Source organism: Ixodes scapularis, unplaced genomic scaffold (assembly GCF_016920785.2).
Source record: "Ixodes scapularis isolate PalLabHiFi unplaced genomic scaffold, ASM1692078v2 ptg001522l_1__unscaffolded, whole genome shotgun sequence".
Classification (NCBI taxonomy): Eukaryota; Metazoa; Arthropoda; class Arachnida; order Ixodida; family Ixodidae; genus Ixodes; species Ixodes scapularis.
The window spans coordinates 230150-257662 of record NW_024610159.1 but is presented as its reverse complement, the minus strand read 5'-3'; the positions used below and the strand labels follow the sequence as shown (position 1 = coordinate 257662).

General features: G+C 43.5%; 1 protein-coding gene across 1 annotated transcript; it reads right to left on the bottom strand.

Moving 5' to 3' along the window:
- Positions 1–2083: 2083 nt before the first annotated feature.
- Positions 2084–27280, bottom strand: LOC8026279 ((3R)-3-hydroxyacyl-CoA dehydrogenase-like). The gene is made up of 3 exons (XM_029981453.2): positions 26967–27280; positions 5255–5451; positions 2084–2485 (listed from the first exon to the last, which is right to left on the bottom strand). The coding sequence occupies exons 1-3, from the start codon at positions 27262–27264 to the stop codon at positions 2084–2086; spliced, it is 897 nt and encodes a 298-aa protein (XP_029837313.2). The 5' UTR covers positions 27265–27280.
- Positions 27281–27513: the final 233 nt, after the last annotated feature.

Sequence of the window (27513 nt, the reverse complement as noted above, 5' to 3'; positions counted from 1 at the left end):
GAATCCTCCAATGACTCGCACGCCCATGCGCAGTGGCATCGCCAATGTGTTCGAGGACAAACCGTTCGTGTGGAAACGACTCGGTAAAACTACCTATTTTGCATCTGGTCCCAACCGCTAGCGCTGCATTTTGGCGGTGTCTAAACCTTCGGCAAGGCGTAGCTTATTTTCGCGATGCGGCGACATGGTTCTCGTTTCTCGGGAACCTCCTCTACTTTCTTTAATTTTATTTCAAGGGTGCGAAGCGGGCAAAGATAAACAGCCACGCGTCTATTCTTTCCGACCCCTAAGGTAGATGCGTGACTTCGACAGCATGACCGTCAAAAGTAAATCAATATCCAGTATATCAATCAAACTCCGTAATATAATGCTCACATGAAATACATACCACGCAGGTGCACTCTGTTTTTGAGCCCTATCAGGGCGTAAAATAATCTTTATATAAATAAACCAATGAAATGTTTTCACAAATTGTTTTAGGTGGTGCATTTCATAAATCTATATTTTATAATTCTAGATTTAAAAAAACAAAAAAAAATTCTCACATCCTAAAAGCACCTTTTATCCTATGTACAGGAAGGAAAACTGCCAAAATAATTCTGGCTGACGCTGCAACTCAAAGGTGGTGCTACACACACTCGGTTTAGCTGAATCAGCTTATATGTATTCATCTAAGAAATGCTTTCACCTTTTTGTTTTATATTTTGCCATTTTCGAATGGCGGCGTCAACCAAGCGGTTTTTCTCGCTTACATACCTGTACATAAGTAAAAAGAACGGCTTTGCAGTATCTGCGTACACTTGAAGAATGATTTATTTAGGCTATTTATAAACCGTATGCATGCTTTAAAGAAATGTCGTTTCATACCTGACACTGAGGTGCAGAAAAAAAGAGCACAAAAAAGAAAACGTTTAGCCGAAGTACGAGACACGGAAGGGAACGTCTAAATTGTGCGTCTGTTCCTTCGACAAAAAGTTTTAGAGTGCAGCTCCAAGGCGCCCGTTCCCGGCTTGAGCGGCATTACCATCCGCGGAACCGCACGCGTTGAATAATATGCAACCTTGCGTAACAGCGCGTTGCATTATGGGAAAATTTCCTCGCTTAATTTAGCGGGAAAATTTCCCTGCTAAATTTAGCAGAAAATATTCCGCGCTAAATTTAGCGGATAAATTTCCCCGCAAAATTTAGATGAAAAAAATGCCCGTTAAATTTAGCCGAAAAAGTTCCCTGCTATATTTAGCCAACAAATATCCCCGCTAAATGTAGCGGAAAAATTTCAAAGATAAATCTAGCGAAAACATTTTCCTGCTAAACTTAGCGAGAAAAAGTTCCCCGCTAAATTTATCGGAACGAAGTCCACGCATAATTTAGCCGAAAAGTTTTCCTCTAAACAGGGAGGGGAGGAGGAGAGGAGGAGGGGAGGATACAAAAAGGGAGGAGGGGCATAGCCTCCCCTTCTCCTCCTCAAGAGCTGCGCTCTAATTCGGCATTACAGAGAATTGCAAACGCTTTCATTTTTTCTTCTTTTTTTTTTTCTCCACGACAGTCTCGGTGTTAAAATACATGGTTAGCTGCCACCAGCTCGCCTGCGCACTTAGTCTTTTCACTAATGGTTAAAATTTTTTTTTTCTTTGTCTGAGGGTTACGCTATGATGGGCTTGTATTTCACACAGGCGCTTAATTGGTGTAATTGCAAATATAATTAAAATATTTATATTCAGCCGTAAAATATCTGTGCAATTCAATTTATCCCACAAAAGCAAGAATTTTGTTTCTTTCGTACGACGAGATGTACCATTAAAATGGTCGAAAAAGCGTACTTTGGCATTTTTATTGCATTGTATTTTCCACCTTGAGTAGCCACAGCTAGAAAGGGGTATGATAAAACTGCTCACGAATGTGCTTTTTAATGACCATCCCCTTTTCTTTTTTCTTTTAAAGATAAAATCCCGATTTTCTTTTTATCTTGCCCTTTACCTGCACCTGTCTTAATGAGCACGAAAATAACAAGAACACTATATAGAATTTTAGTTTATTCACAAAAACATCGCTGACAGATTTTTTAAATAATATTGGCCTTGAATTAAAGGTAGGAGCCTCCAGACATTAGGACGCTGGATCCTGTCATGTACGTGCTCCTCGGGCCGCACATAAAGACAATAGTTTCGGAAATTTCAAGCGCTGTTGCCATCCGCTTCATTGGAATCGTCGAAATTATGCGCTGTTTGGTGGCGTTGGGGGTACTCTGTGTCATGGGTGTGTCCGTGTAACCAGGTAGGATAGCGTTCACGCGAATTCCTTTGAGCGCAACTTCTAACGCCACAGATTTGGTAAAGGAGATGACGGCGCCCTTCGAAGCCGAATAGGCACTCAGGAACGGGTAGCCGCCCTTGCCAGACACGCTGGCAATGTTTAGAATGGCCCTGCCTGTAGCATTCTTCTGCAGCATCAATCTCACAGCTTCTTTTGTAACAAGGTAAGTACCCTGAAATAAAGTGAGCTGTGTTAATGTTTTCAAGGCGACATGTCGCTGACTCGCTCGTGCGTGCCACAGATCAATCAAACCATTGGAGTTCATAAAAACAGAATCTGCTATTGATAGTCTGGGTATAAGACACCACACGACTGTACTAAATTCGTTTTCGCATATGTGCAAATTATACAATATATATTATTAGGATGATTTTCAAATTCAGCCCAAGCGTATCCGCCGAATAGCCTTCAAATAAAATTCATCTCCATTTTAAATTTCTAGCTCACTTTCAAGCTTTTTCAAGATTTTTTTTTTCTTGGGGGGGGGGGGGGAGGTAACAGAGATGCCACATTAACTACCGCGTGGTCGCGCTGAATTTAACCCTGCATAAATATATAAAAAAACTCTACTTTGCATGCCAAAAAATCTACGTACTATAAAAGGGAGGCGAAGCACTGGATTCGTTCCGCGAAAATGATGATGAAGCTTGCCCGAATCGACCAAATAAAACTAAACCTTTTGGAATGTCTAAATAGAAAATAAATATCTTTCCAGTCAAATTAAACAAACGTTTTTTTAAGCTATATTGGCATTTGATTTGAGAAAAACAAAACAAAGACTAATCTATTTTTTCTACCTTTTTTCAGTTTACGATAAATCAAACATACTCACAGCCTTCTACACTCTTTATTTTATATTTACTTTACCTTCAGAAAAGCTTGAAGCCCTGCATATTTAGCAATTTAAATTTATTTACTGTGACTTCCCATTCAAGCAAGTGTCTCCTTCGACTTAAAAAAAAAAAAAAACCTACCACTTGGCATTAGTTTCCTGGCACATCACCATGTCGTATCCTGCAAGGCTAAGATTTGTAATTATTTAAAAGGGTGCGCATTCCGCTTGCGCTCATGGTACTATTGCTGAAAGTGGGGTTTCAGTGAAATACGACCTAAAGTCTGCACTAACGCTCATTTAAACCTCACAATACTATGTGTTTTTGTGAAAACTTTATTATTTCTTTAAAAGATAACCTGCCTACCAATATATATAATACCGAAATAGTTTGCTGGAACTACATATCCTTCAATCACAACAATACAAATGTAAAAAAAAATTATTTTTACAATTTGTTATTTATATTTTACTTGAATGACGCAAGCGCACTAGATACAAGAGTAGGGGGTATATGAGTTTAGCAATCTAGTTATGTGGTGTATACGGGCAATCCAAGCTTTAAATCTGAAAGCTTACACTTAGAGCAATAAATTCACCAGCATACTAAATTGGCAAACCACTGGCGTGTAGATCGGCACTGCGATATAAATATAGATAAATAAGTCTCACGTAACAGACCTTCAACCGATTGCAAAATGTCCATACATTATAAAACCATAATGAAAGACTGAAGTTGCCCTCTTTCACGGTTTTTCGAAACTCTCATAACCGAGAAACTTTAACGCTGCAAAATTCATATTTGCAGTTTTCGTGGGTTTTTGCTCTTCAGTGTACATTTTTGTGGAAAGTTAATGCAAAATCGTGTTAACTCGTTTTTTTTTAAGTTCAGCATGCAATTCGTTTGTACTTAATGAACGCAATAGGTTTTCTCCGCTCATGGCTGCCCCATCAAGTAAAAACAAGAAACGACCACTAGTGTCAGCTATCGAATTGATTGTGTTATAGCAAATATTGTTTTCAGTTGACCAGTACGACATATGTAATTTCATCCCACACTGTGCGAGAAATTCGGTATCATGTTATACGAACTCAATATTAGCAAGCATTTAGAAGGAGTCGCAATCACAGTTAGGGCATTCATGATACACGAGTGTACAACACCATACTGCACCCAATCTGTGGTCACGAAGTGGTGGTAAAAAAGACTGCCGTTGAAGCCACTTCTATAAAAGTTTTTCTAGGCAAGAAGCGGTTTTAACCCTACTTACCTTGTTTACACAAATTATACTATGTTTAGGTGTTCCGTGCAAAAAAAAAAAAAAGACATCTAAACACAGGTGAGCCTTAGGATCAGTACTTTATTTTTGCAACACAGAAATTCACTAGTTGAAATAATCAAGTTTCGCAAGTAAGCTGGCCTCTTTGTATTCATGGCCTGAGACTGAACGGCATGAAGCGGATTGTGCATAACTAAAAATAATGTTAAAAATCTTTTTATGCAGCATGAACTTTTTGGCATAGTTTACGTGTGTTATTAAATCGAACTCCAAGTTTTATTTACAAGGTATAAAATTGAGAAACTTCAAAAAAATGTAAAGTTCTGCTTGACGAAGAATATTATTTCAATAAAAAGCTTGCCGCCTCAAATAAGACATTTTGTTCCAGATTTTAAAAACACAATAACAAAATAAAGCTCTTTATGCTGTGACCTGTATAGCTTAGTCAAGGTTAACGAATTATTTGTTTTATAGAACAAATAATTCGTTAACTTCGAATGTTGTATTCGTTTGTTTTATAGAACAATAATTCGTTGTGTTATATATTAGGGGAATGCAGCTAAATTTTAGTACTCCTTCAGTTTTCGTTACACAACAATGGCTTAAAATGCGGTTTAAATTGATGTCGGAAAGTGTATTTGTTAGAATAAAAAATAAAACCATTGCTCAATGCGGGTTTTGTTTTCATTTCTGGCCAAATAATCCTGTCGTCAGTCCACTAGTACTTTTAACCGAGCGACAATAATTAGTGGAAACTTTAGTTTACTAATACGAGGAACAAACGCAGCACTTCAGTAAAACTGTAGCCTGACAAGTGCACTTTACTCACCTTCAAATTGACACCAATCACCTTGTCGAAGACAGCTTCCGGTACATTTTCCACGCCTAATGCATTGTGAACGATACCAGCGCTGTTAACAACAATGCTGAGGGACATCTCGTAGGAGCTGGCGACTTGTTGAAAAAGATTTGTGACATTCTCCTTAATTGTAACATCGGTATGAATTGCCGTGTGATTTCTTTCTCCTGTAGATTGAACATGTGAAAAGAAATGACCAGCGTATATTATAAAAATAAGACACAAAGAACCACATATATTAAATGTTACATTCATGGTGCAATGGAGCACTGGCACTCTAGCTGGAAAATTTTCGTTTATCTGATATGCAAGAAAACTTTATGCAACATCATCTAACTACTGCGCATTTGGAGCTGCGCTAGCTCTGCCGAATATCGTACATAGGGCTAAAAACGCCCAGTTAAAAGGGGCCTACTGAGTTTGAAGCAAATTCCAGCTTTACAAAAGATTTAAGACGGCTTTTGTTCCCCAAAGGTTTTCGCTACAAGCGGGAATAAAGGTCGGTGCTTTATTCACAACTGTTAAAAAAATTACTTTACTGTACTCGAAGACAACTCTTATTGCCAATGCAGTCAAAGCTACGAACACGCGTGCCATTCCCCGTTTTTAGCTCTGAATAAGGTTGTGGATGTGTTTTCGTCCTCTTTTCGAAAATGCAAACGAAAGTTTTCGTCGAGTATATAAAGTCTCAGAATAGCCTCCGACACTTAGATAAAAACCTTAAAGATTCTTATTTTAGATTGCAAGCAATATTGAAAGTATCCATGAGATCCCATTTACTACCATCTAGACCCAGCTTCTCGTATCGTAATTATTTCTTTACAATTGCCTGTACATACAATATTGTTCCAGTTTCAAATTTAAGCCAGCCCTTCAATCAAAATGTCCAGATAGACAGATCGTAAGTCAAAGACAAAACTGAAATCAACTCGTATGTATGACACTGGTGACTCGATCTTAAGGCACTGCATTAAACAAACTTATGAGGAATCATGTTTTAAAGTAAAACTTGAAAAGGAAAGATATATTTTATTAAAATTGTTTCCTTGCCCTCGTAGATGAAGAAAGAGAATCAAGGAATCACCTTGATATACCTACCGAACAACCTCTATGCGGAATGAATTATCACTATGTGCGCATATCTGGATATCCGTATAACGTATTTTCACATTAAACAGTGCCGCTTGACCAAGAGAGGTAAATTGGCCTTCAGTACTATTCTAGAGTGGGGGGCAACCTCCTTGAGACAAGCGAATGGCAGACAGAGCAATAAGTTTCATTCGATTCAATTACCCCTGACTAACCCCCATGCCGCGAAGGCTTCCACCACAGAGGTTAGTCAGCGAAGGACATCCAGTGCAGCGTTGGTCACGGCTGCCCCACGTAATTAACCTATCAAGCCGCCAAGACGGTACTTCCCTATTAAACTAAAAATCACCATTAGCAATAATCTTGCTCAAATATCGAACGATACTTTATTTTCAAGAAGAGTTGGCGCAATTTCTTTTCGGCACAATCCAAATCAAGTCTGAGACGACATGCGGGACAAAGTACGCCCACACGCTACAGTAACCCGATGGACCCGCGTAGAACATTCAAAGACGGTGCACGGGGGACTATGGATCGATCAGTGAAAGCACCATCTCCATGAAGGCGAGTGTGATGGCGAAGTCATCACATCCTGTGAAGCGTGTCAAGAAAAACCATTTATCGTCGTCGTTATTATAGTTACGAATCACTACTTAACTATCTTAACTTACGAGAGCTAAGTAAACGGCGTACCATTCGTGATTTGTCATTCTTGCACAAAGTCATCTGTGGTAGAACTGATAGTATTTCACTCTTATCATCTGTGAACTTTCATGTACCTATTCGCACTCGTAGATTTCTTTTGCAATTTTACCCAAATGCACCATACCATGCCTCGCCAATGTCTGGGATCCAGCACCTTTGTAACGAGCTTTCTTCTCCTGATCTTGACATTTATGCAGATACGTTTTTAAAAATGGCGAAGCATTTATAGAGTGCGAAATTTTGTTTGCGTTTCTAGTATTGTGTTTTGATTTTAGCTCTTTGTGTTATCTGTAATGTCTTGGTATATGCGTGTATTACGTTTGTTAATTTTGTAGTTAGTACTGATTTATTTGCGCCTCAACAGAGAAACGCATCTTTAATGTGATTATGATTTTGTTTATAGTGTACCAATAAGTAGGCCTTCGTGACCGTTTTTTGGACACTAGCAGAAAATAAAGTATAGTATTATTATTATTAATGTTTTGGCATGATGTAGCACTCATGAAAAGTAGAAGCCCTTCAACGTTAATAAATATATCGCGTGCATTTTAGTATTTATGTTAAGGAAAGTCTTGTTAAATAAAACAATGTATGTTTGGAAATTTTAAGTTTTTTTTTTCTTGTCACTTAAGTGCTCTGAGGTGGGTGGCAAGAGAAGGTCGGCCGAAAGGCATGTATTGCATTTAAAAAAGGCACGTTCACCTTGTGACGTCCGCCACATCACCAAATATGTGCAGAAACGCGGTTTTCAGGATCACACTTTATTTCGGGAAAGTAAATGTGGGTTTGTCGGGTTCTTCGAAATTCACTTGTTCAACAAATTGATGAAAAAAAGAAACAAGTGTGTGTCTGTTGAACGTGTTTGAATTAAGCAATTATCTCTTTTTCAAAGGCATTCAGGTTTCTTTTAAAGAAACACTGATTTTATTTTCATTTTAACATGCGACTCTAAAATTGGCATGCTGACACGCAACAACCTTTGTACTAATTTCATAAATGATACTTGGCATTAATAGAAGAAATATGTTTTCCGTCTTCCTAGAAGTATGTAGAAACTAAGTTATGCACGCTGACAATAAAATAAATGAGGGGTATGCAAATGAAGGCTCAGGTGTATTCACTTCCCGGTATTCAGTTCAAAGCAGTATTTGTATACCACAATTATAACAGGCATTTCAAGCTCGACCCAGAACTCTAACAGAAGTGCATAAGTGATCACCGTGGATTAAATCACAATAAAACTGTTCAGCCCTATAATAGAAGATGTTTAAAAAAAAGTGCATAAGCAATCACGTAGTCTAAATCAAAATAGAACGGTTTCAAGCCTACAATAACACAGAAGATATATTCAAACATTGATTTCTGTTGAAGCGATTAAAGAATGAAATGGGCTTTCAGCGCGTGTGCTTAATTACTCTAATATGTGCCATTTAGAATCTTCATTGTAATATCCGTTTTCCAGTGAAAAAAGCAGCATGTCAATAAGAGTTTCAGCGTGTAACATAGTCGTCGGTAGGTTAAGTGTAAAATGGAAGCTCTCCTACCTCTTTCCACGTTAGCAGAGCTAATGTAGGAGAGGAGGCAACCCCTCAGTCAACTTTCCGAGGGAGGGTAGAGGGGCCCGTCATTCAGGATGGTGATAACCGATGATGTTCGTCCGATGGTAGTCCCCCGGGAGATCGAACAGGAAAAGAAAAAAAACTAAAACTTGTTCGATCTCATTGGACAAATTACGACGGCGGTAGGTTTACGATGGACATTACAAAACTCCCAAAATTAAAACCGATACTTTAGTCCCCCAGTCTCAAGAGCCGAATCCGCCTGATCTCAAAAGCCGAATCCCCAAGAATCCTCTCGACAGCCCTTTTCTAGACTCGTAGGGGCCTCCTTTCCCTCGAGAGACGGACTAATCACTTCAAATTTTCCCATTGTAACGTGGCACACTCTTACCCAATGATCAGCGAACTGTCAACGTGACCCCCCTCCGACACTTCAACGGTGAAACCCAAATTCTTTGTGGAGTCACCACATGCTTTCTTCGCCGTCTGGCTGGCGCCACCAAGTTAAGTTATTGCATCGACTAAAAGCGACGTTTTCTGCACTAAGCGGCGAAATACGCCGGACACAAGCACACCCTCTTAAAAGCTACAAGTGCGGACAGAAGCCCAAGGCAGGGGTGTTCCGGCGCCCCAAACTGAAACCCAATCCGTTCGTTAACGACCGGGGTCCGACACTTCTCCACCGAGCCCCGCGGCTGCTCGAAGCCCCCCGCGCTTGGGAGAACAACACGACTGCCCGTTCACGTTCTCACCCCTGCCGCGGGTCTACGAGCAAACGCCCAAAAATGTGCACCCAAACATAGGCAGATAAAAAAAAAACGATGCCGACGCAACTGTAGAAAGATAGACTTTTCTAAAACAAATCCTACTTATTTCTAACAAAATCCTTCGTTACTTAACACCCTCTATCATACGGTCTGCTACAGTGGAAAGAGGTTGGAGTAGCTTCCAAGTACTGGTTTGAGCTGAGCTAGTTAGTTTATATTCTTGGGTGGTGCCAGCTGAACGCTAGGAAACACAATAATCTACCAGCGGTTGTAAATTTCTGTTTATTAGTTTTCAGCTGATACCACGCAGAGTAGCTTCAACTCAACTCTTAACATGTCCCCGATTGTAGTTCTGCTAATGTTTTAAAGTGGCTTTTATTTGAGTAACAATAATATAAAAGTTTACTACGCATTTCTTCTGTTGTGTTTACGTGCTTTCTAGATGTGAAAATTATGCGCAATTTTCTAAGTTATTTTGTTTGCCACACTTTTGGTGCAATTGTGTAACTATCTCTCAACATCTCCTGTAATGGCTTTCAAAAAAAGGCCGACAGTATTGAGAAATAAATAAACAAAGACGCAGTAAAATGCAAGCGATTGCATGGCTTCCTGTGCAATTCAGCGCTGTTAGCAAAGAAAAGCTTACCAGACAAGAAATCGTGCGAATTTGTGTTACGTTCGTGTTCGGTCAAAAGCTATTCGTTTCAGTGTAAGTCCACACGCAGGCCACGCAACGAGGTAATGGGACAAATCAGCGTCAGTAGCGCAAGACACGAGATACTTCGGGTTGAGATTGGTTCAGCGACGATTGAACACGTACAGAAACATGAGGAACACGAAGCTGATGCGCTTTTGACGCTGACTGATTGAACTCATGAGCGTCGGCTGCGTCTAGATTTAAAGGAATACTCCGGCCCCCTCTGAAGCTATCCAAACAAATTGCATTTTCTGAATACCCAGATTTTAGGCTTCATGGTATGCTATTTATTGTCTAGAAGTTCAGAATAGACAGTGAGAAAAGAGTAAATGGTGATGATGCCGACACCAGCCTTGAAATGTCCGCGCGCTCTTCCGTGATGAGAGGTCACAAGTCCAACATAACTTCAGGTCGTTCAGGTAATCTTAAAGAGAGTATGTCCAATTGTGTTTTCGTGCCCTTTATTGAATGAGCTTCAAAACATACTTTTCCAACCATAAAACGTCTTGTAATCCGTTAGGAAGGTGGTGTACAGCCCACTTTAAAACATTTCTGTCGTCACACTTCAGTATTGCCAGTGGGGTATCTTGGTTTGAAAAACACAATCAGAACGAAATTCGAATATTCAATAACCTCGCGAAAAGTTATTCATTTTACAGAATACTTGGGGGACTGGAACAGCCGACCATATAAATATTGCTGGCCTACCCCTGATTCGAAATTTAAAATATACCACTCACGTTCAGAAATAAGTTAAACATGCAGAAATCTATCTGCCAGTGACAATCGATCTTGATAATGTGGATGCTTGGGCTAGTTGGTAATTCATGCATGCATGAAACAGCGCGGATGAATAGTCACACTCACAGGCACACTACCATGTACTCCGCCCCTTGCATGTTGCTGCAGCCACCGGTGTTCCCTTCCAGTTAAATGGGTAGAACTTTTTTCTTTTGTTCTGGCAGCTTTGCCCGCATGCATGCCGATTGCCATCACAAGAGTGAAGCATGAGGTTTATGCCGACGCCAGTTCTTTTGGACTTGGGATATTCCTACCCAAGGGCAACATTGCAGTCCTGACCCGCACCCCAAGCACCATCTACAAGCGCGATCTGTAGGCCGTCTTCCTGACCCTCCGCAGGGGCAGCACCTCTCCCCACCTTCTGGAGGGAGCACACTAGCTGCCCTCAAGTCTAAGGACAGGCAGGCAATGCCATTGCCAGCCCTTACTTCGACGCCTTCCCCCGGTGAGAAGGAGCCACACACTCGCCCCAACTCACTGGAGAGAGCCTACTCCAAAGAGCGGCACAACTCCCGTGCTGCTCCCCCAGTACCCAAGGGGTCGGAGCAGGCAGAGTTGGAAGACGCTCTGCCCAGCACCTCCGCCGCCTCCTCGGCTGGTCGCGGCCGGGGCCTGGCTCCCCGTGATCCAAGTCGAAAGAAAACGCTGGCTAACACCAGCGACACAACTCAGGAGGCAGACTTGTCCATGGAGTTAGACGATTAGGCTGGTCCTGCTTCTGACCCGGATAGTATGGAGTGGCAGACGCAGACCCGTGCAGGGAAGAACAAAAAACCGGTTACTGCGCCGAAGTAATCCAAGTGGTCTCTCTCCTGAGTTTTAACCTTTTAACTACCGAGTTCTATTAATTTACTTTTTCCGATATATACAAATTTTATAAATGACAAAAGTAAATTTTATGCAATGGAACTGTCGCGGGTTTTTAAGAAATATTGATGATGTAAATCATTTCACGGATGAGCTTCGGCCGATAGCTCTTGCTGTTCAGGAAACACATCTTCATGACCGCTCTCCTCATATTTTAAGACGTCACCGGGTCTTTAGGAAAGACCATCTTAGCGACACTCCCTGTGGTGGCGTGGCAGTGGTTGTACAGAGTGGGGTTGCCTGCTCTGAGGTCCCACTCTGCACACCACTTGAAGCCGTGGCAGTGCGCCTTCTTTTAGACCGCCTCATAACTGTAGTATCACTTTATTTACCACCTAACACTCCATTCCATCTTAGTGAGTTGCAGGGTCTTGTAGGTCAACTCCCACAGCCCTTTATGATTCTACGCGATTTCAATGCCCATCACCCCCTATGGGGTAGTATTCGTCAAGACTTCGCGGAGGTGTGGTTGAACGATTTTTATTGGCATCTGGGCTATGCCTTCTTAATGGGAGAGAGCCAACATTTTTCAGTGCAGCTCACACCACATTTACATCCGTAGATCTGTCGATCTCATCCCGCTCATTGTTTCCTTGCTTTACATGGAACGTTCTCAACAACCCTTTTGGCAGTGATCACCTTCCGATTGTTTTAGAGAGCGTTGTTCAGCTGCCCTCACTTCTGAAACGTATCCCTAGGTGGAAGTTAGATAAAGCTGACTGGTCACTTTTTGGGTTACATTCCACCTTGGACCCTTCTTTGCTTTCTTCTATGTCACACGAAGATGCTACACTGTAAATTACTGAGCAGACACTAAATGTTGCTGATGTGTCTATTCCACGAACCTCTGGTAATGTGCCAAAAAATTGCAAACCATGGTGGAACAAGGAGTGTGCCACAACCTTAGCGGATCAAAACAGGGCTTGGGGCAAACTTCGCAGATATCCCACATCATGTAATCTCGCAGAGTTCAGGCAGCGGAAAGCTAAAGCCAGTTGGACCAGGAAGCATTCAAAATGGAAATCCTGGATCAAGTATGTTTCTTCTATAAATAGTTGTGTGCCTGCCAAGGAGGTTTTGGATAGATACAGGAAAATAAATGGAGATTATAGGTGCTTTGCAATTCCTACTTTTGATGCCCCTTCTTCATTTTTAGTTGACGTCGGCAACATTCTTGGTGAACATTTTTATAACACATCCAGCTCGGCAAACTACAATGATTCGTTCAGTAGATTTAAATCTCGTGCAGAGCGACAAAACATCTCCATGTCTGGAAGAGACTCTGAGCCTTATAACCAGCCTTTTACGCTGTGTGAACTTGAAATGGCACTTGACATAACGAGGGTTTCTGCTCCAGGGCCCGACGCAGTTCATTATGAAATGCTTCGTCGCCTTTCTCCTGAGTCCCTGAAGAGTCTTCTCTTGTTCTGCAATCTATTGTGGGAAAAAGCCTGCTTTCCCCATGCTTGGAAGCATGCACATGTCATACCGCTCCTAAAGCCAGAGAAAGACCCTTCACTACCATCAAGTTACCGTCCCATTGCTCTGACGAGCTGTGTCGGGAAAACAATTGAAAGGCTTATAACAGGCGGTTAGTATACATATTAGAAAGGCAAAAGGTCCTTGACAAAAATCAGTGCGGGTTTCGCCGAGGTCGATCTACTCTCGATAATTTGGTTCGCCTAGAAACCGTTATACGCGAGGCATTTGTGAACAAGCAGCACTGTGTTGCAGTGTTTTTTGACTTAGACAAGGCGTATGATACCACATGAAGATATGGTATCCTGAAAGACTTGTATGCTTGCAATATCCGTGGTAGGATGTTGCAATGCAATAAGAACTTTCTAACAAACAAAACCTTTCAAGTCCGGGGACCCTGTCTAAACCTTTTGTTCAAGAAAACGGAGTCCCACAGGGAGGCATTTTGAGCGTCACTTTGTTTGTACTGAAAAGGAATTCTCTCGCACGAATGCTACCTCGGTCCATTTCGTACTCTCTTTATGCTGACGATATACAGATCTCATCATCTTCTTGCAATGTCTCTAGTTGTGAGCGGCAGTTACAACTGGCTATAAACAAACTTTGTAAGTGGGCAGACGAAAATGGTTTCAAGTTCTCTGTTGCAAAGACAGTCTGTGTGCCTTTTTCCCTACGTCGCGGGCTTTCCTTAGACCCAGCTTTGGAACTAAACGGTACTCTGATCCTTGTTAGGCAGGAGCACAGGTTTCTTGGTGTCATATTTGACAAAAAACTTACCTTCATTCCCCACCTGAAATTTCTCAAGGAACGTTGCCTTCGTTCCACAAACCGTCTGAAAGTTTTGGCTCATAAATCATGGGGGTCGGATCGGAAATGTCTGTTGAATTTGTACACCGCGGTTGTGCGATCTCGTCTTGATTACGGCGCCGTGGTGTACGGGTCAGCTCGCCCATCTGCTCTCAAGATGTTGGATCCTGTACATCATCTTGGCTTGCGTTTGGCAACAGGTGCTTTTCGGACATCGCCTGTACTTAGTTTGTATGCGTAATCAAATAAGATGTCGCTGTGTAAAAGACGTCAATACCTCAGCCTAACCTACACGTCTAGGATCCTAGCAAACCCTGATCACCCAACGTATCATTCCATACAAAGGTATCAATTCCACCGTCTTTTTGAAGATAAGCCAAGCATTGTCAGACCCGTGAGTTTTGGTATAGAGCAATTTTGTTCCTCACTTCAACTTCATCTGGACGAACTTAACCTAATTCAGAACACAGTCTGCTTGGCGCCCTGGAATGTGGTGCGTGTTTTTTGTGACTGGACTTTCACTAAGTTTAATAAGAGTAGCATATCAGCTCTTGTGATTCAGCAGGAATTTCTTGGCCTGGAAGAGAAATATAAATATTACGCTCACTTTTACACGGACGGTGCCAAGACTTCATCATTTGTCGGGTGTGCCGTGCATTCAGGTCGTTTTGTAAACGTTAAACGTCTAGAGGAGTTTGCGAGTATATTTACTGCTGAAATCTATGCTGTGTCTTTTGCACTGGATTATATTCTGAAGACTAAAACTACACGGACCGTAATATTTGCGGGCTCTCAAAGTGCCATTACTGCAATATGCTCTCTAAAAGCCACTAAGAATATGCTTGTGGAACAGGTGCGAAGTAAACTTAACGGAGCTTTACGTAAAGGTCACAATACAAAAATTCTGCTGGGTTCCGAGTCATGTGGGAATAAAGGGTAATGAGGAGGCAGACAGGCTCGCTGCATCTTCAGGTAACTGCTCTCATATCAAGGTAGCTTGCCCTATCAGGATATCAAGTCATTCATTAAGTCGTCACTTTTTCGTCTATGGCAGGCAGAGTGGGCCATGGAGTCTAATAATAAGCTCCATGTAAGCAAACCAGTCCTTGGGTCTTGGAAGAGCTCCTCACTTAAGAACCGCTTTGACGAAGTTGTATTGTGCCGGCTTCGAATCGGGCACTCCTTCCTTACACACAGATATCTCCTTTATGGGGAGGATCCACCAGTTTGTGAGCACTGTGGAGACAACCTTACTATTCTTCATATTTTGTGGATCTGCCCGGAATTCGACACTGAACGACGCACTCAATTTCTAGAGTTTTTTAGATTTTGTATTCCATTTCATCCCGCTCATTTGCTGGGAAAGCACCCTCTCGTTCCTCTTGATCGAGTTTTATCATTTGTTACTAGTACTGGCCTTATACACCAGATCTAGTCCCCGTTGTTTCCAGGATCGCCTTTTTATAATGAGGTAACCATAGGAGTTTCATCAGTTAATTTAGTCTGGCGCAGTATGGCCTCCGTTGCTATTGCGCCATAAAACCCGCAAACAACAACAAAAATCGAGAAGTCGACGTCCCACTTGGAGAACGTCGTTGAAAGCAGCACGAGCCATGTTCAGAAAGATAGTTCATCAGCCCCTGACGTCAGTGTCGTCAAAGAATGAGTGGAAGCGACTGACTGGCAGAGTGAATCCAAGGTGGCCAACTGCGCTTTTACTTTCTTCACCAAACCTTCGGTATTACGTTCTAACTTAGGTTATCTGTACTGGTAGGGCGTACTTTTCCTACTTGTGGCGCTGCCGTTGGAGGCGGATGCCGTCACGAAATACCATTGAAGCTTCACAACCAACTATAGGTGGATTTTGGTTATCGTGTAATTAGGTTTAAAATATTTGTTTGCGTTTTCTACAAAATATTTATATTTCTGATGTCCTAGAGCTACCGACGTCACGTTGAAGCAAAGACGTTATCTTCAGAATTTCGTTTCCGTATACTTTTAAGGTGAAGCGAAGTACGGTGATGCCCCGTTAATATGGACACCTACGTTCCCGCAAAACAATCATCTAAAATGTGAGTTGTTCCTAATAACTCGACAAGAATTTACGTATTCTTTTTTTTTTCAGTTTGTCCCAGAAAACAATGTCCATATTAACGGGGTCCATTTAAACGGCAGATGACAGTAAATGTGCAAAATAAACACAAAACGAAAGAATACAAAAGCTATGTTACGACGCATTCTTCAACTTGATTTGATTAGGTGACGGTAACACCCGCCTATAAACACACAGAAACAGATAGCCTGTGTATACGACACGGCCGCAAAGTTCTGTTGTGGCAACGTCTAAGGGTCCGAGTCTAGTGAAATGAAACGTTTGCAACAAATTCAAACGTGAGAAATTTATTTTGATGTAATGAAATTAATGTAATGAAACACAAGTATATAATGAAACAAATTTATTTGTTAATCACAAAATTAATTTTAAGAAACAAATATTAAAACATGAGGTAAACTGATACAACTGTACGGTATGCCCAAGAAAGCGAACGAAACTGCCAAGGCAACTACAAGCGTATACAATGAGAAATCATACAAACAGTCGAAACAAGCCCATTTCGGAATTAGAGTTTCATTCCATCTTCGAGACAAAACTCATTGACTGCCGCACGCGATTTATTATGGGACAATTGTGGAAGGAATGTGATATTTATCGTAGCGTTTCAACGATGATTAAATCTGTCGCCTTTCCGAGCGCCGACCGAAGATTAATCCACAACCCCCGGGATCGGCTACACAGTTCACAACACTGCGACGGAAAACCACCTCCCATGGAGTTCATTTAGAGGGAAAGGTCCGATTCATTGGGGCGCTTTGGAACGGCGGGGCACAGACGAGGACATCGGTGGTCCCGTTTGTTGATCCCGATGGTTCATCTGTCGCTGGCGACGTCTGAATATTCAAAAAATGCATCAAGACAGCGCCTGTTATGTTTTTACTTGTTCTTTTGTAACTTTCTTTGCAAAAAAAAAAATCAAAATCCCGCATTGTAAAAAAAAAAATATAAAGTTGACAAGCGCTCGAGCAGATTCAAAATTTCGACGCGGAAGTGTGTCACGTGGAACCGCCCCGTGATGATGTCTGTTTTCGTTGATAATTTTCCGTACATGCACACCTTCGGGTGAGACGCTGTCGCGTAAAAATGCCGATACCCAGCGCTATCTGGGCAGCTTGATGGTCCCCATTCATCCTTCAACACTCTGCAGGCTAACGCTTTCGGTGTAGATTGTAGAAAAGGCCCGTGACAAAAAAAAAAAAGAAATACGAAAGCAAACACGGCTGACATTGTCAAGGAGGAAGGCAAAAAGATGATAAATATGGAAATGAAATGTAATAATTAATAGGCGTACTTATGCCAAAAAAATATTAAACAAGCGCTGAGGCAGCAAAAAAGAGGGTGGCGATTTGGCGGCGTGACAGGAAGCAGGAACGAGACTGACTCGAGAAGGTCCCGCGCAGCTCCTTATCTAGTGTGCGTCACCATCTCGAAAATTCGACCCAGAAGGTTCGAGCGTCGCGCGTTCGGCGTGTGAATGAACAGGCACTTTTGAAGACAAGAAACCAGGAAAAAATTATGAAAGCTACTCCCAGAGTATGAATAAACGCGAATCTTCTAGACGTCCTTGTCTGAACGTTGCTTGCTCGGCCCTGCGCGCGGCAATATATGGCTCGTATCTGGCGAGCAGAGATGTCAGTAATGAGATTACTGTAATCGAATTACAGTAATCAAATTACTTTTTGAAGTAATGAGTAGTGTAATCAATTACTTCTCTATGCTAGTAATTTAGTAATGGAATGAATTACTTTCAGGCCGTAATTTGAAAAAATAACTCAGTACTTTTAAAATTACTTGTCCTAAATTATAACATTCGTTTTCAAGCTTTAAAAAAGAGAAAAATTATTTTCCATGGTGAAATGTGAAAGTGAAAGAGCATCAGAGGAAATAATCGACGGCCACCTGAGCGCAAAACCTCGCACGAAGAGCTAAACAGGTGCACAAAGGAGGGCTGGAATAGAGAAGGAAAAAGCTTCCGCGTAGACATCGCTGGAAGGCAAAGGCCTATGAACTCCAGGCACGACCGATTCAGGGCGTCGCGTCATCACGCCGATGCTGTACTTCGCTTATCCCTAAGCTGAAAGTGTTTTTGGGGGCTGTAAGCTAACCAGAACCAATCAAACACCACACTTCAGCACGTGACCCGCACTTTTTTTCTGCGCGTGGGCATGGACGAGAACGTGGTTACGTGGCAAAAGATAGACGTGTGACTGTTCCAACGAGCACGTAGCTTCCACCGCACTTTCAGCTTAGGGGTGAACGGCTTATAGGCTTCAAGGCGAAGGACACGTCACCAGTGAGGTCAACACCTTTTAAAACCAAAGAAGATAGAACAAACAGATCCCCAGCCTTCTTACTCCTTTGTCAAGCAAGGTAAAACATTAAGCATCGGCAGCTGTGCACAACCAATGACCGGAATAAATAGTTAATTCTAAATGTTTTGTCAAAGCCCCAGAACGTTTCGTGCGTCCTCGAACAAAGTAGGTGCAGATCGCGCTACGCCTCGCTGCCCTCCCTAGCGAAGCTCATTCGGGAATAAGCCTACAATGAGATACCGCCCCGTTTGTTGGGAAAGTACACAGTCTAGGAAGCTTTCGACATTTCTCAACTGGTGACGCTTCTGCTGAGCGATTATTCAGGCTCTATGTGGGCCAATCCGAAAAAACGTGTGCTCTTCGGGTGTTTGGGAAAAATGCTCCTTGAAAGGAATGACCGAGAATTGGTCAACTATACTTGGCGACAACTCTTCTTGGCAATCCAGTGGGGGGTATAGGCATGCGTTCCCTCTCCAATTTTGAATGCTGAATAAAGCTGTGCGCGGGCTCTCCTCCTCTCTACTGCATTGCCAAGAAAAGTGGTTGCCGAGCATAGTAAGTGCATTTGGGAGAATAGATTTAGATTGGCATCTGGGGCAGGAGGGAAACCTTTCACGTGACGACTCCTTGTAAGAACGAGGTGCCACTGCCCGACTTAACAAACTGACACGGACTACAACTGTTAAATCAGGAAGACGGAACCATATTACCCTTTTAGTAAGAACCTTCTCTGTTGAATGAACAGCGAAACCGGTGAGTCGACTGCCTTTCTGACTCACACCTAAAGAAGAAGCTATTCATCATGTTTAACACTTATGTCGAGTGCACCAGCCAACGTTATTAGATTAGCTCAGTTACGGGATTGCTCACAGGCGCCGCATACACGAACAGTACCCCCCCTCACTCACCACGACTCGCCAAGTGTCGCTCGACGCGCCGCCAGACGGCTGCTTTGGTAACTGAATCAGGATACGTACGTTTCAACGTTACTAGAAACGTAAAAACCAATGGAAAAAAACTCTTTTTGTAGTAACTTTTATTGGAGTTTAGTACAAAATGGGGGACGCGTGATGTTTTCTAAAATCTTTAGTTTGCAAGGTTTTGCAGTACAATTAATATTGTTTTCATACAACCAGGCCTCAGTGGCAATTTCAGGTAACGCGTCCCGACCTAGGCTCATCTTACCTACGGGGCATGTCGCGGCGCGCCCGCTTGTGACACTTGGGTGGCATCCCTGTGACCCTTTCCATTGTATATGTTTCGGCTCCGAAATGACCGATTGAAGCCAAAATAGATGTTACGTGCAGTTCCTTGAGTGACCGCTGCAGGATAAATGGCGGCGTTGTGATCGCCATTTGGCGCTTCAGCTGGGCTCTTGGGAACGCATAGTTATGAGACGAAAATACAGATGGCGCTTCGATCGACGCTTGGCGGATTGGAGTGAGCGAGGGGGGGTACCCCCTCCCACGGGAGTTCCACAAATGAGGTAATCTAATGACGTTGGCACCAGCAAAACCACTGTTTAGTATGATTCACTTTGAGGCACATAAGGTTGTTGCAGGGTAGGCAGGAAGATCCACCGTTACTAGATCAACTCAGTTATGTAACTTCCCACAGACGCTGTACATTGGAGGGGGTCCAAAACCGTGTCCGATTTTTTTGCAACTAGGTGGCGCTGCTGGCGCATTAATCAAAGCGGTTTTGTCTGCTATTGCTCCGCGGCTGCTTGCGAGTCCCGACTCCTCTCGAGGTTCAGCGTGGTTTTTGGTTAATTTTTGCTTTTTCGCCAGTAAAAATTACAACTTGAGCATGAAAAGCGCTACGACCGTTTTGGCATACGCTTTGCATTATTGTAAAATGCTGCTGCCTTAGCTTGCTGACAGCGCAAAGCGTTTCGAACAACTCAAATTCGTCGGCGCCACAATCCGGTGGCTACAATCAGGGAAAGTTTCTACATACTGTAATAGTAGAGGTGCCGATGACTACCAGCTGCAGCAGAAACAATTTGAAAGTCGTCTGCTCTTGTCAGAAAAAACGCCACTAACATCCATATGCTCAGTAGGCCACATGCAACGGCCATGTACGATCTCTATGGCAACGGCCACAAGCGCGCCGTCAATGATGATGATGGCGAGTATTAATGCGGAGGAGCGCGCGCCCTCTAACACGCGCCACGCAAAGGGACCCCCCTCCGGAGCGGAGTTCCAGAACTGAGTTGGTTAATAACGTTGGCGAGATCTGCGTTTTGGTACTTATAGACCAACTCAGCTCTTTGACGCCACATCGCTGGGGTGGCACTGCTGTCGGCACTGCGCATGCGCAGCGCCTCGCTTCTACCGGATCTGGTTCCTGCACACGCGCTGTGTGGGCAAACAAGGGCTTGTTTTTTAAAAAACTGTGTTGGTGTATACTGTAAATAAATTCAGCATGAATTACTACGTCAAGGTATTCAAAATTAATATCAAAGGAATTTCATTACTTTTGGAAAGTAAGTGTAATGTAATGTCATTACCTTCAGTCTGCGGTGATTTGTAATGTAATTTAATTCCATTTTTGACGTTTTTAGACAAGTAGTTAGTAATGTAATTTAATTACTTTTTGAAAGTAATTCCGCCATCTCTGCTGGCGAGCAACTGTTCCAGAAAGGCTAGCTCGAAGAAAGCGTAGCAACCGCGCGATGACAAAGCAGCGAACTGCGCGCAGTCAATGGCTGCGTTCGTTGGTAAGCAAAAGCACGGGCGCGCATTTGGCGATTAACAAACCTCCGAGATGCGCAGGGAGAACACAAAACTTGCACGCCGTACATAATCACGAGATCTTGGCCTCTAAGCCGGACATTCTGCGAAAACGCAAGTGAGATGTCTGACGGCCATGATTGGCCAGCGCCGAGGTCAAGCGCGGCGCCAGCGAATCGGGGCGGACAGAAATCTCGCGGTCATTCTCGCCAATTGGCCAGCTTATGGGCCCCTAATCTGGGACTTTGCGAAAACGTCGAGAGAAATCCTGCGGCACTGATTGGCCGATGCCGCGCTTGACCTTCGCGCCGGCCACTCATAGCCACCGGATTTCTCGCTCACTTTTTCGCCAAGTGATTAAGGCCCCTGGTCGTCAATAAACCTTTCCAAAAATTGCCTTCTTCGCGCTGTCATCTTTGTCTCATGCGCTGTGGATCCCCTTCTGAGCATGCGCTGTTGCTCTGTTGTGCTGTATGTGACACGCTGCGCATGAGTCTGCAGCTCGGTGGCTCAGCATTTTTGGCCTGCGTGATAAGCGCTGGAAAGGTCTATGTAAAGCGCAAATACGTCTGCTTCTTCGGAGGAGTTGCGACGATGCCAGAACGCCAAGCTATTATTGGCTGATTGAAAAAAAATAGTGGGTAGGCCTCAAGGCGTATAGCAACGAGGTCCTCCAACTATTTTTTTAATCAAAGCCAATCAAAGCTCGATGTCGTTCTGACGTCACCGCAACTCCTGTGCTAGAAGCAGACGACTTTTTTTCCGCATTGGCCTTCTGTGCTGAAGCTGTGAAGCAACTGTGGCGCCTTCATTTTTGGGTAGTACAAGCTCACTTGATTGGGTTTCGCACTACTTTGGCAGGTTGGTTTTAGCTTTTTTTTTCCTTTCTATAGAGTGCTGAACAATGGAAAAAGAAAACTTTGGACGTTCAAAATCAGCTAGATTGAACGCCGCAGGACGATCAAATGTCTCATATTCAGTCCACCACCGCTAGTGTACTCTTATTTCTGGGTGGTGGCGTCAGAACATCTGGCGTCTCGACACTTTTATTTTTATTTTCATTTTTACCTTGGAACGCGTGAAAGAGCCTTTTTCTGGTCGCACACTTTCAGCGCCTTAGCTTTGACTTCTACTTCGACTGCGTTCCAATTTTTGTTGTTTCTTTGTATTTTCCTAATGATCTCGCGTTCCGCACCAGAGCAGTCAAGCTTCTACATGTCTGACAGTTTGAGGCGCTCAAGTTCGTACTACCCAAAACAAGTCCTAGCAAGTCTTTTTTCGGAGCGCCCCCTGGGCAGCGCAGGAGGCAGTGGCGTAGCCAGGGGGGGTGTTGGGGTGCCAGAACACCCCCCGAAATTTCTACCAACACCCCCCCCCCCCCCCCTTCTCCCCTCCGCGGCCTTCTCTCTTTCGGGCGCCATGTCGCGCGGTCGCGTTCTCGTCATATCGGCTCAAATGGCAAAAATAACACCATCCGCGACGCAGGACTCAAACGACCGGCTCACACCCCAAGTCTCTACTTAAATTGCAGTGTTGAAAGGCCATGAGCACGCACAAACACACACAGAGGATAATTGCTCCGCCGATTCGTGTGGGTTGTAGGGGAAACTCGGAAGCTGTGGCTATTCTTCTGAATTGCACGTCGAGGTGACCCCCAGAAGGTCATTCCGAAATGTTCAGCAACCGCCTACCAGCACGCATAAACGCACACAGAGGATAATTACTTCTGTTGACTCCAAGAGGGCACGAACGATCAGAGGATACCATCCCCCTTTTCATTCCGGACGAGAAGGACCTCGGAAGCCCATAAGGGGTAGATTATTGTTGACAGTCCATCTGTTGCGCCGGACGCCTGAAAAAGGTATCGATGACAGCTCGTTTCTCTCTTTTGTCGACGCAACGGGTGAGACATTCACCTGATCTACCGGGGGAAGATAATCGTGGCTCAAGGTTGTCTGCGGAAGTCGTGCCCTTGGAACGCCGGGGTCGCTCTACGCGAGAATCCGCTTCCACCTCCAGGTGCGGCCGCGAAGGACGTCCTTTACAGCGCCCAGAAGGGTTGCGTGGGTCAGTGTCGCAGGCGAGCGCAACCGCGTGGCGTTTGGATAAAACACGATGGCAGAGCGGCCGCAACGGGAGAGCGAGTCCCCTGACAGCCTTATAAAGTAGAGGAGGCGTTGGTCCTAGGAAAACCACGAACCTGCGCAGCTGAGTGGATGAATCAACTTTCGAGTAATTTTAGTTACTGATTTTAAGAGCGTGTTCCGTGTGCCTCGATGCCATGTGCCTGTTCTGAAAATGAGCACGCCTAAACGAGTCAAGCTGACCATAGACGGCTTTTTTAAAAACAAATACCACCCACGTCGTCAAGCGCACCATAAAAATCTCCAGCACAGTCTACACCTTCAGGTCAGACACCCCCATCCGCCTGCCTGAGCGAGAGAAATGTTCCTAAAACGATATCGCACTTGATATCACATCTAGCCCAAGGAATTCAGAACTCAAGAATGATGAGACAGGGCGAAAGCTGCTTTTGAATCCATGGACACCCGGCGCTAACTACGTCTTCCCTGTTGGAGGCAAGCGGAGACTGAAGTTCCAGCCGCACTGGCTAAGTCATATTCCTGGCGCCGGTACTCAGAATGCCAGAAAGGGGCTTTCTGTGGTGTCTGCGTGCTCTTCGGACAAGAGAAAGCGGGAAAGGGCTGTAACCAACGGCTCGGTGCTCTGGTGCGTACGCCGTTCACACGATGGCAATGCGCGCTGGAGACCTTCAAGTCCTACAGCGAAGCGGAGTACCACAAAGCCGCCGTTCTGTTTGCAAGCAACTTCCTGCAAGCAATTGAAAGAGAATCGGTTCACGATCAGCTGTACTCGGCGAATCGCCGTGAACGAGAGAAAAATCGCAAGAACCTTCTCTCGAAAATCGACGTTGTTCTTGTCTGTGGCAGGCAAGGGATTCCTATGAGAGGACACCGGGACGCGGGCCGCCTGGAACTGGACCAACCAGTTGAAAACGATGGGAACTTTCGAGCGCTCCTACGTATGAAAGTGCACAGCGGTGACGAGGTCCTCGGGGAGCACATCGAATCTGGACCTGGGAATGCGACTTACCTCAGCCCTCTAATTCAAAATGAGGTCATCGCCGCGAGTGGGAGGATCATTCAGGAAACAATTCTGATCCAAATGAACAATGCGAAGTGCTTCACATAGCTGGCGGACGAGACAACTGACATATCAGGTAGGTTCGACCTTCATCTCTCAGTCTAATAACGGCTTAAAAACAAGTTACTTTAGGCGATCAATAAGTTTTAGCAACATGGAACATGCGTTATGACACTTAGCTTTACAACTAGTTTGCTTGGCTTGGTGGACACTAGAAAGGGGCATTTAGGCGGCTAATTAGGAAAACTATCTTTATTCAAGTTTCATTATTACAATTTATGTTGGAATGATCGGAAACCATTAAATCAGTCGATTTGAAAAATATTTGGAGCATCTCAGAAAAGTGCAAAAATTACCGCTTGTGATAAATTGGGGCGGGCACATCAAGGCCCATTTTGAACCCCCCCCCCCTCCCCCCCCCCCCAAAAAAAAAAAATGCGTTTGCTTTTAATTTTTTGAAGTTGACTGATTTCGTGGTTATTGACGATGCCAGCAAGTTTTCAATTTGAGCTATGTGTGTATTTTTATTAATTAAAAGATTAATAAACTATCAAATGATTAGCCGCCTAATTGCACCAGCAAGCTTGTTCCCAATGGCCGCCAAGCCGAGAAAACTAATGGTACTACTAGAAACGTCCTAACACAAGTTCCCTTGATTTGAAGTTCTGGAATTTTAAAAAGATACACTCCGTTCATATCCACAGTATGGGCTATACTCCGTCTCATTACTTATGTGCAGCTTTGTGAAAAACACGGACGCTAGATGCGGCAATGGAAAGGAATTTTTTTACGCGACTTCGTGCGAACAGAATACTGATTCCCGGACTTCGGTCAGACATTTGTGGAAGTTGCCCTCTGACTCTTCTAAAGTAAAGAACAGAAAACAGATTTCGCCTGCGTGTCCTAATTGTTGTGAAGAAAAAATATAAATATTGGCATTTTTGCACCCCCCAACTCAGTCACAGTCTTCGGGGTCACACCTGGTCCCCCTCCTAGTGACGTAATTCGGGGTACCATATAGCTTCTCGTGTGCTTTCTAGGACGACAGTTACTCTCCCTCTCTCTGCTGACATTAGCGGGCGTGATGCTGCAGCTTAGAGCCCCGACCGAGGTCACGCAATCTTTTCGCCGCAGTTCCTTCGGCTGCCACTTGCCGCTGCAGGTGGGGGAAAAAGCTCGATTTTTTCTTTGCGATTATGCAGCGGAATCGCGAAATTTCTGAATGAAGGAGTTTTTTCTCTATCCTCCGGGATACGATGAACAACGTAAAAATGACGAGATGCGAATTCTTTTAATCTTAAAATTGTTGCTTACTTTCCTTGCTTTGGACCCTGTACATATGGCATTTCATTTTCTATGTTATGTTCAAATCATTGTCTACAGGAATTGTTGTGCTTTCATGTATTACATTTTTTTTTTCTCTTAGTACCTGAATGTACTGAGTCTCCTGCGCTTTCTTATGTAGGTAGTGGTGAGAGTGGAAATAAGAAGTGAGTCTTTTTCTTGATAAGAGCAGAGGAATAACCAAAAGTATGCTCTTATGTTCGTTAAGAGCATATATGTGAACCCTCTCTTCTCCTCCGGTCTCACCGGGGAAGTAAAACACCCCCTGAAAAATATTTCTGGCTACGCCACTGGCCGGAGGCCTATACTTTGTTTCAGCATAAGTCGTAACGCTTTCAAAAGTTGGAAGACACACATACACAGACGCATAAAGTGAACCGCACAAGTTCACAGCTCACACATACGCCCCCTTGTTTGGTTGTTCCGCTGATAATATACGCATTGAAACAAGACGACCACCGTGACGCTGCGCCTTTGAGCCTACATGACCGACTCCAATGGCCTGAGCGTTGGTTGCGCACTGATTTAAAATTGGTTCACAAATCACTCTTTTCTAACGTATGCTTACGTCGAGAGTCACCAAGAAATGTGTGCTTCGAATGAAGCGTCGCAGACAGTACAAACATTAAGTACCTTTGCACCCTACGTAAGCAGAACACGTAAGCAGACGCCTTTTAGTAAATGGGCCTCTATTCAGAGAGGCAATATGGTAGAAATGTTAGTTTTGTTGAATCTACGAATGGGTTGTGGAATAATGAAAAAGAACGATTTAATTTCGGCTTTGATTATTTAAAGGTACACGAATACTTGTTCAAAACTGAATAGTCCTGTGTCATATCTAGCATTCAACAATGCAAAGACAGCTGGCGCCTCATAACTTACTTTTGACTTGTGAAGTCTGTCACTGAAACAGCAATACTCAATTAGAATCACTACCCGTGCATACCTACTCATCGAGTGGCATGGGTTTTTTCTCGCGATTCATTTAGCGATCCAAATTGAAATATCACAGATTTGAGAGCTCACAGGCGTTAAAGCCTCAACTCTAATACAATATGAATTAAAACGGTATTTTACTCGATCGTGAAAAACTTAAATTCGATATGCGACGTATCCAGGCTTGCAAAATAGTATGTGTAACTAAATAAGTTGTTTCTCATATTATTTTATCTTAGAGCGTCCCACCTCTGAAAGCGAAACAATAATATAAATGTTTGAGAATGATATACTACAACTTACTTGACAGGAGTTTGATGGTTTCGGCCGATCCTGTGTCATTTATGTCGGCTACGACCACCGTTGCACCCTCACGGTCCAGCACCTGGCAGACACTTCGGCCGATCCCACTCGCACCACCAGTGACAATAGCCAGTTTCCCGGCTAATAGCGGTTCCGAAATCTTTTTGACATTCTCCACTTCTTTTGCAACTTCGTTACCGTTATTGACATCGTCTTCTGCCGAGCTATGCATCATAAACGTAATAAAAAACACAACATACCAAACAAATGCGTGGTTGAGTCGATAATACTGAATCATTATAATTTGCTAAGTGTTAACAAGAGATAATTAAATAAAGATGACAGCAAAATCAGCATCCGACAAGTGCGTAACGTGCAAGGAATATATAGCGTTTATATCCGTCGAATCATCATCATGCGTCCCCAAACGCTCTACAAAAGGTCGCACAGATGGTTAACATTATCGAAACATGTTTTCTTTGCAGCTTGGAGCAGCTGCGTACGTTCTTTTAGCATCGCGGTGAATCAGTATGAAATCGCAGCTTTA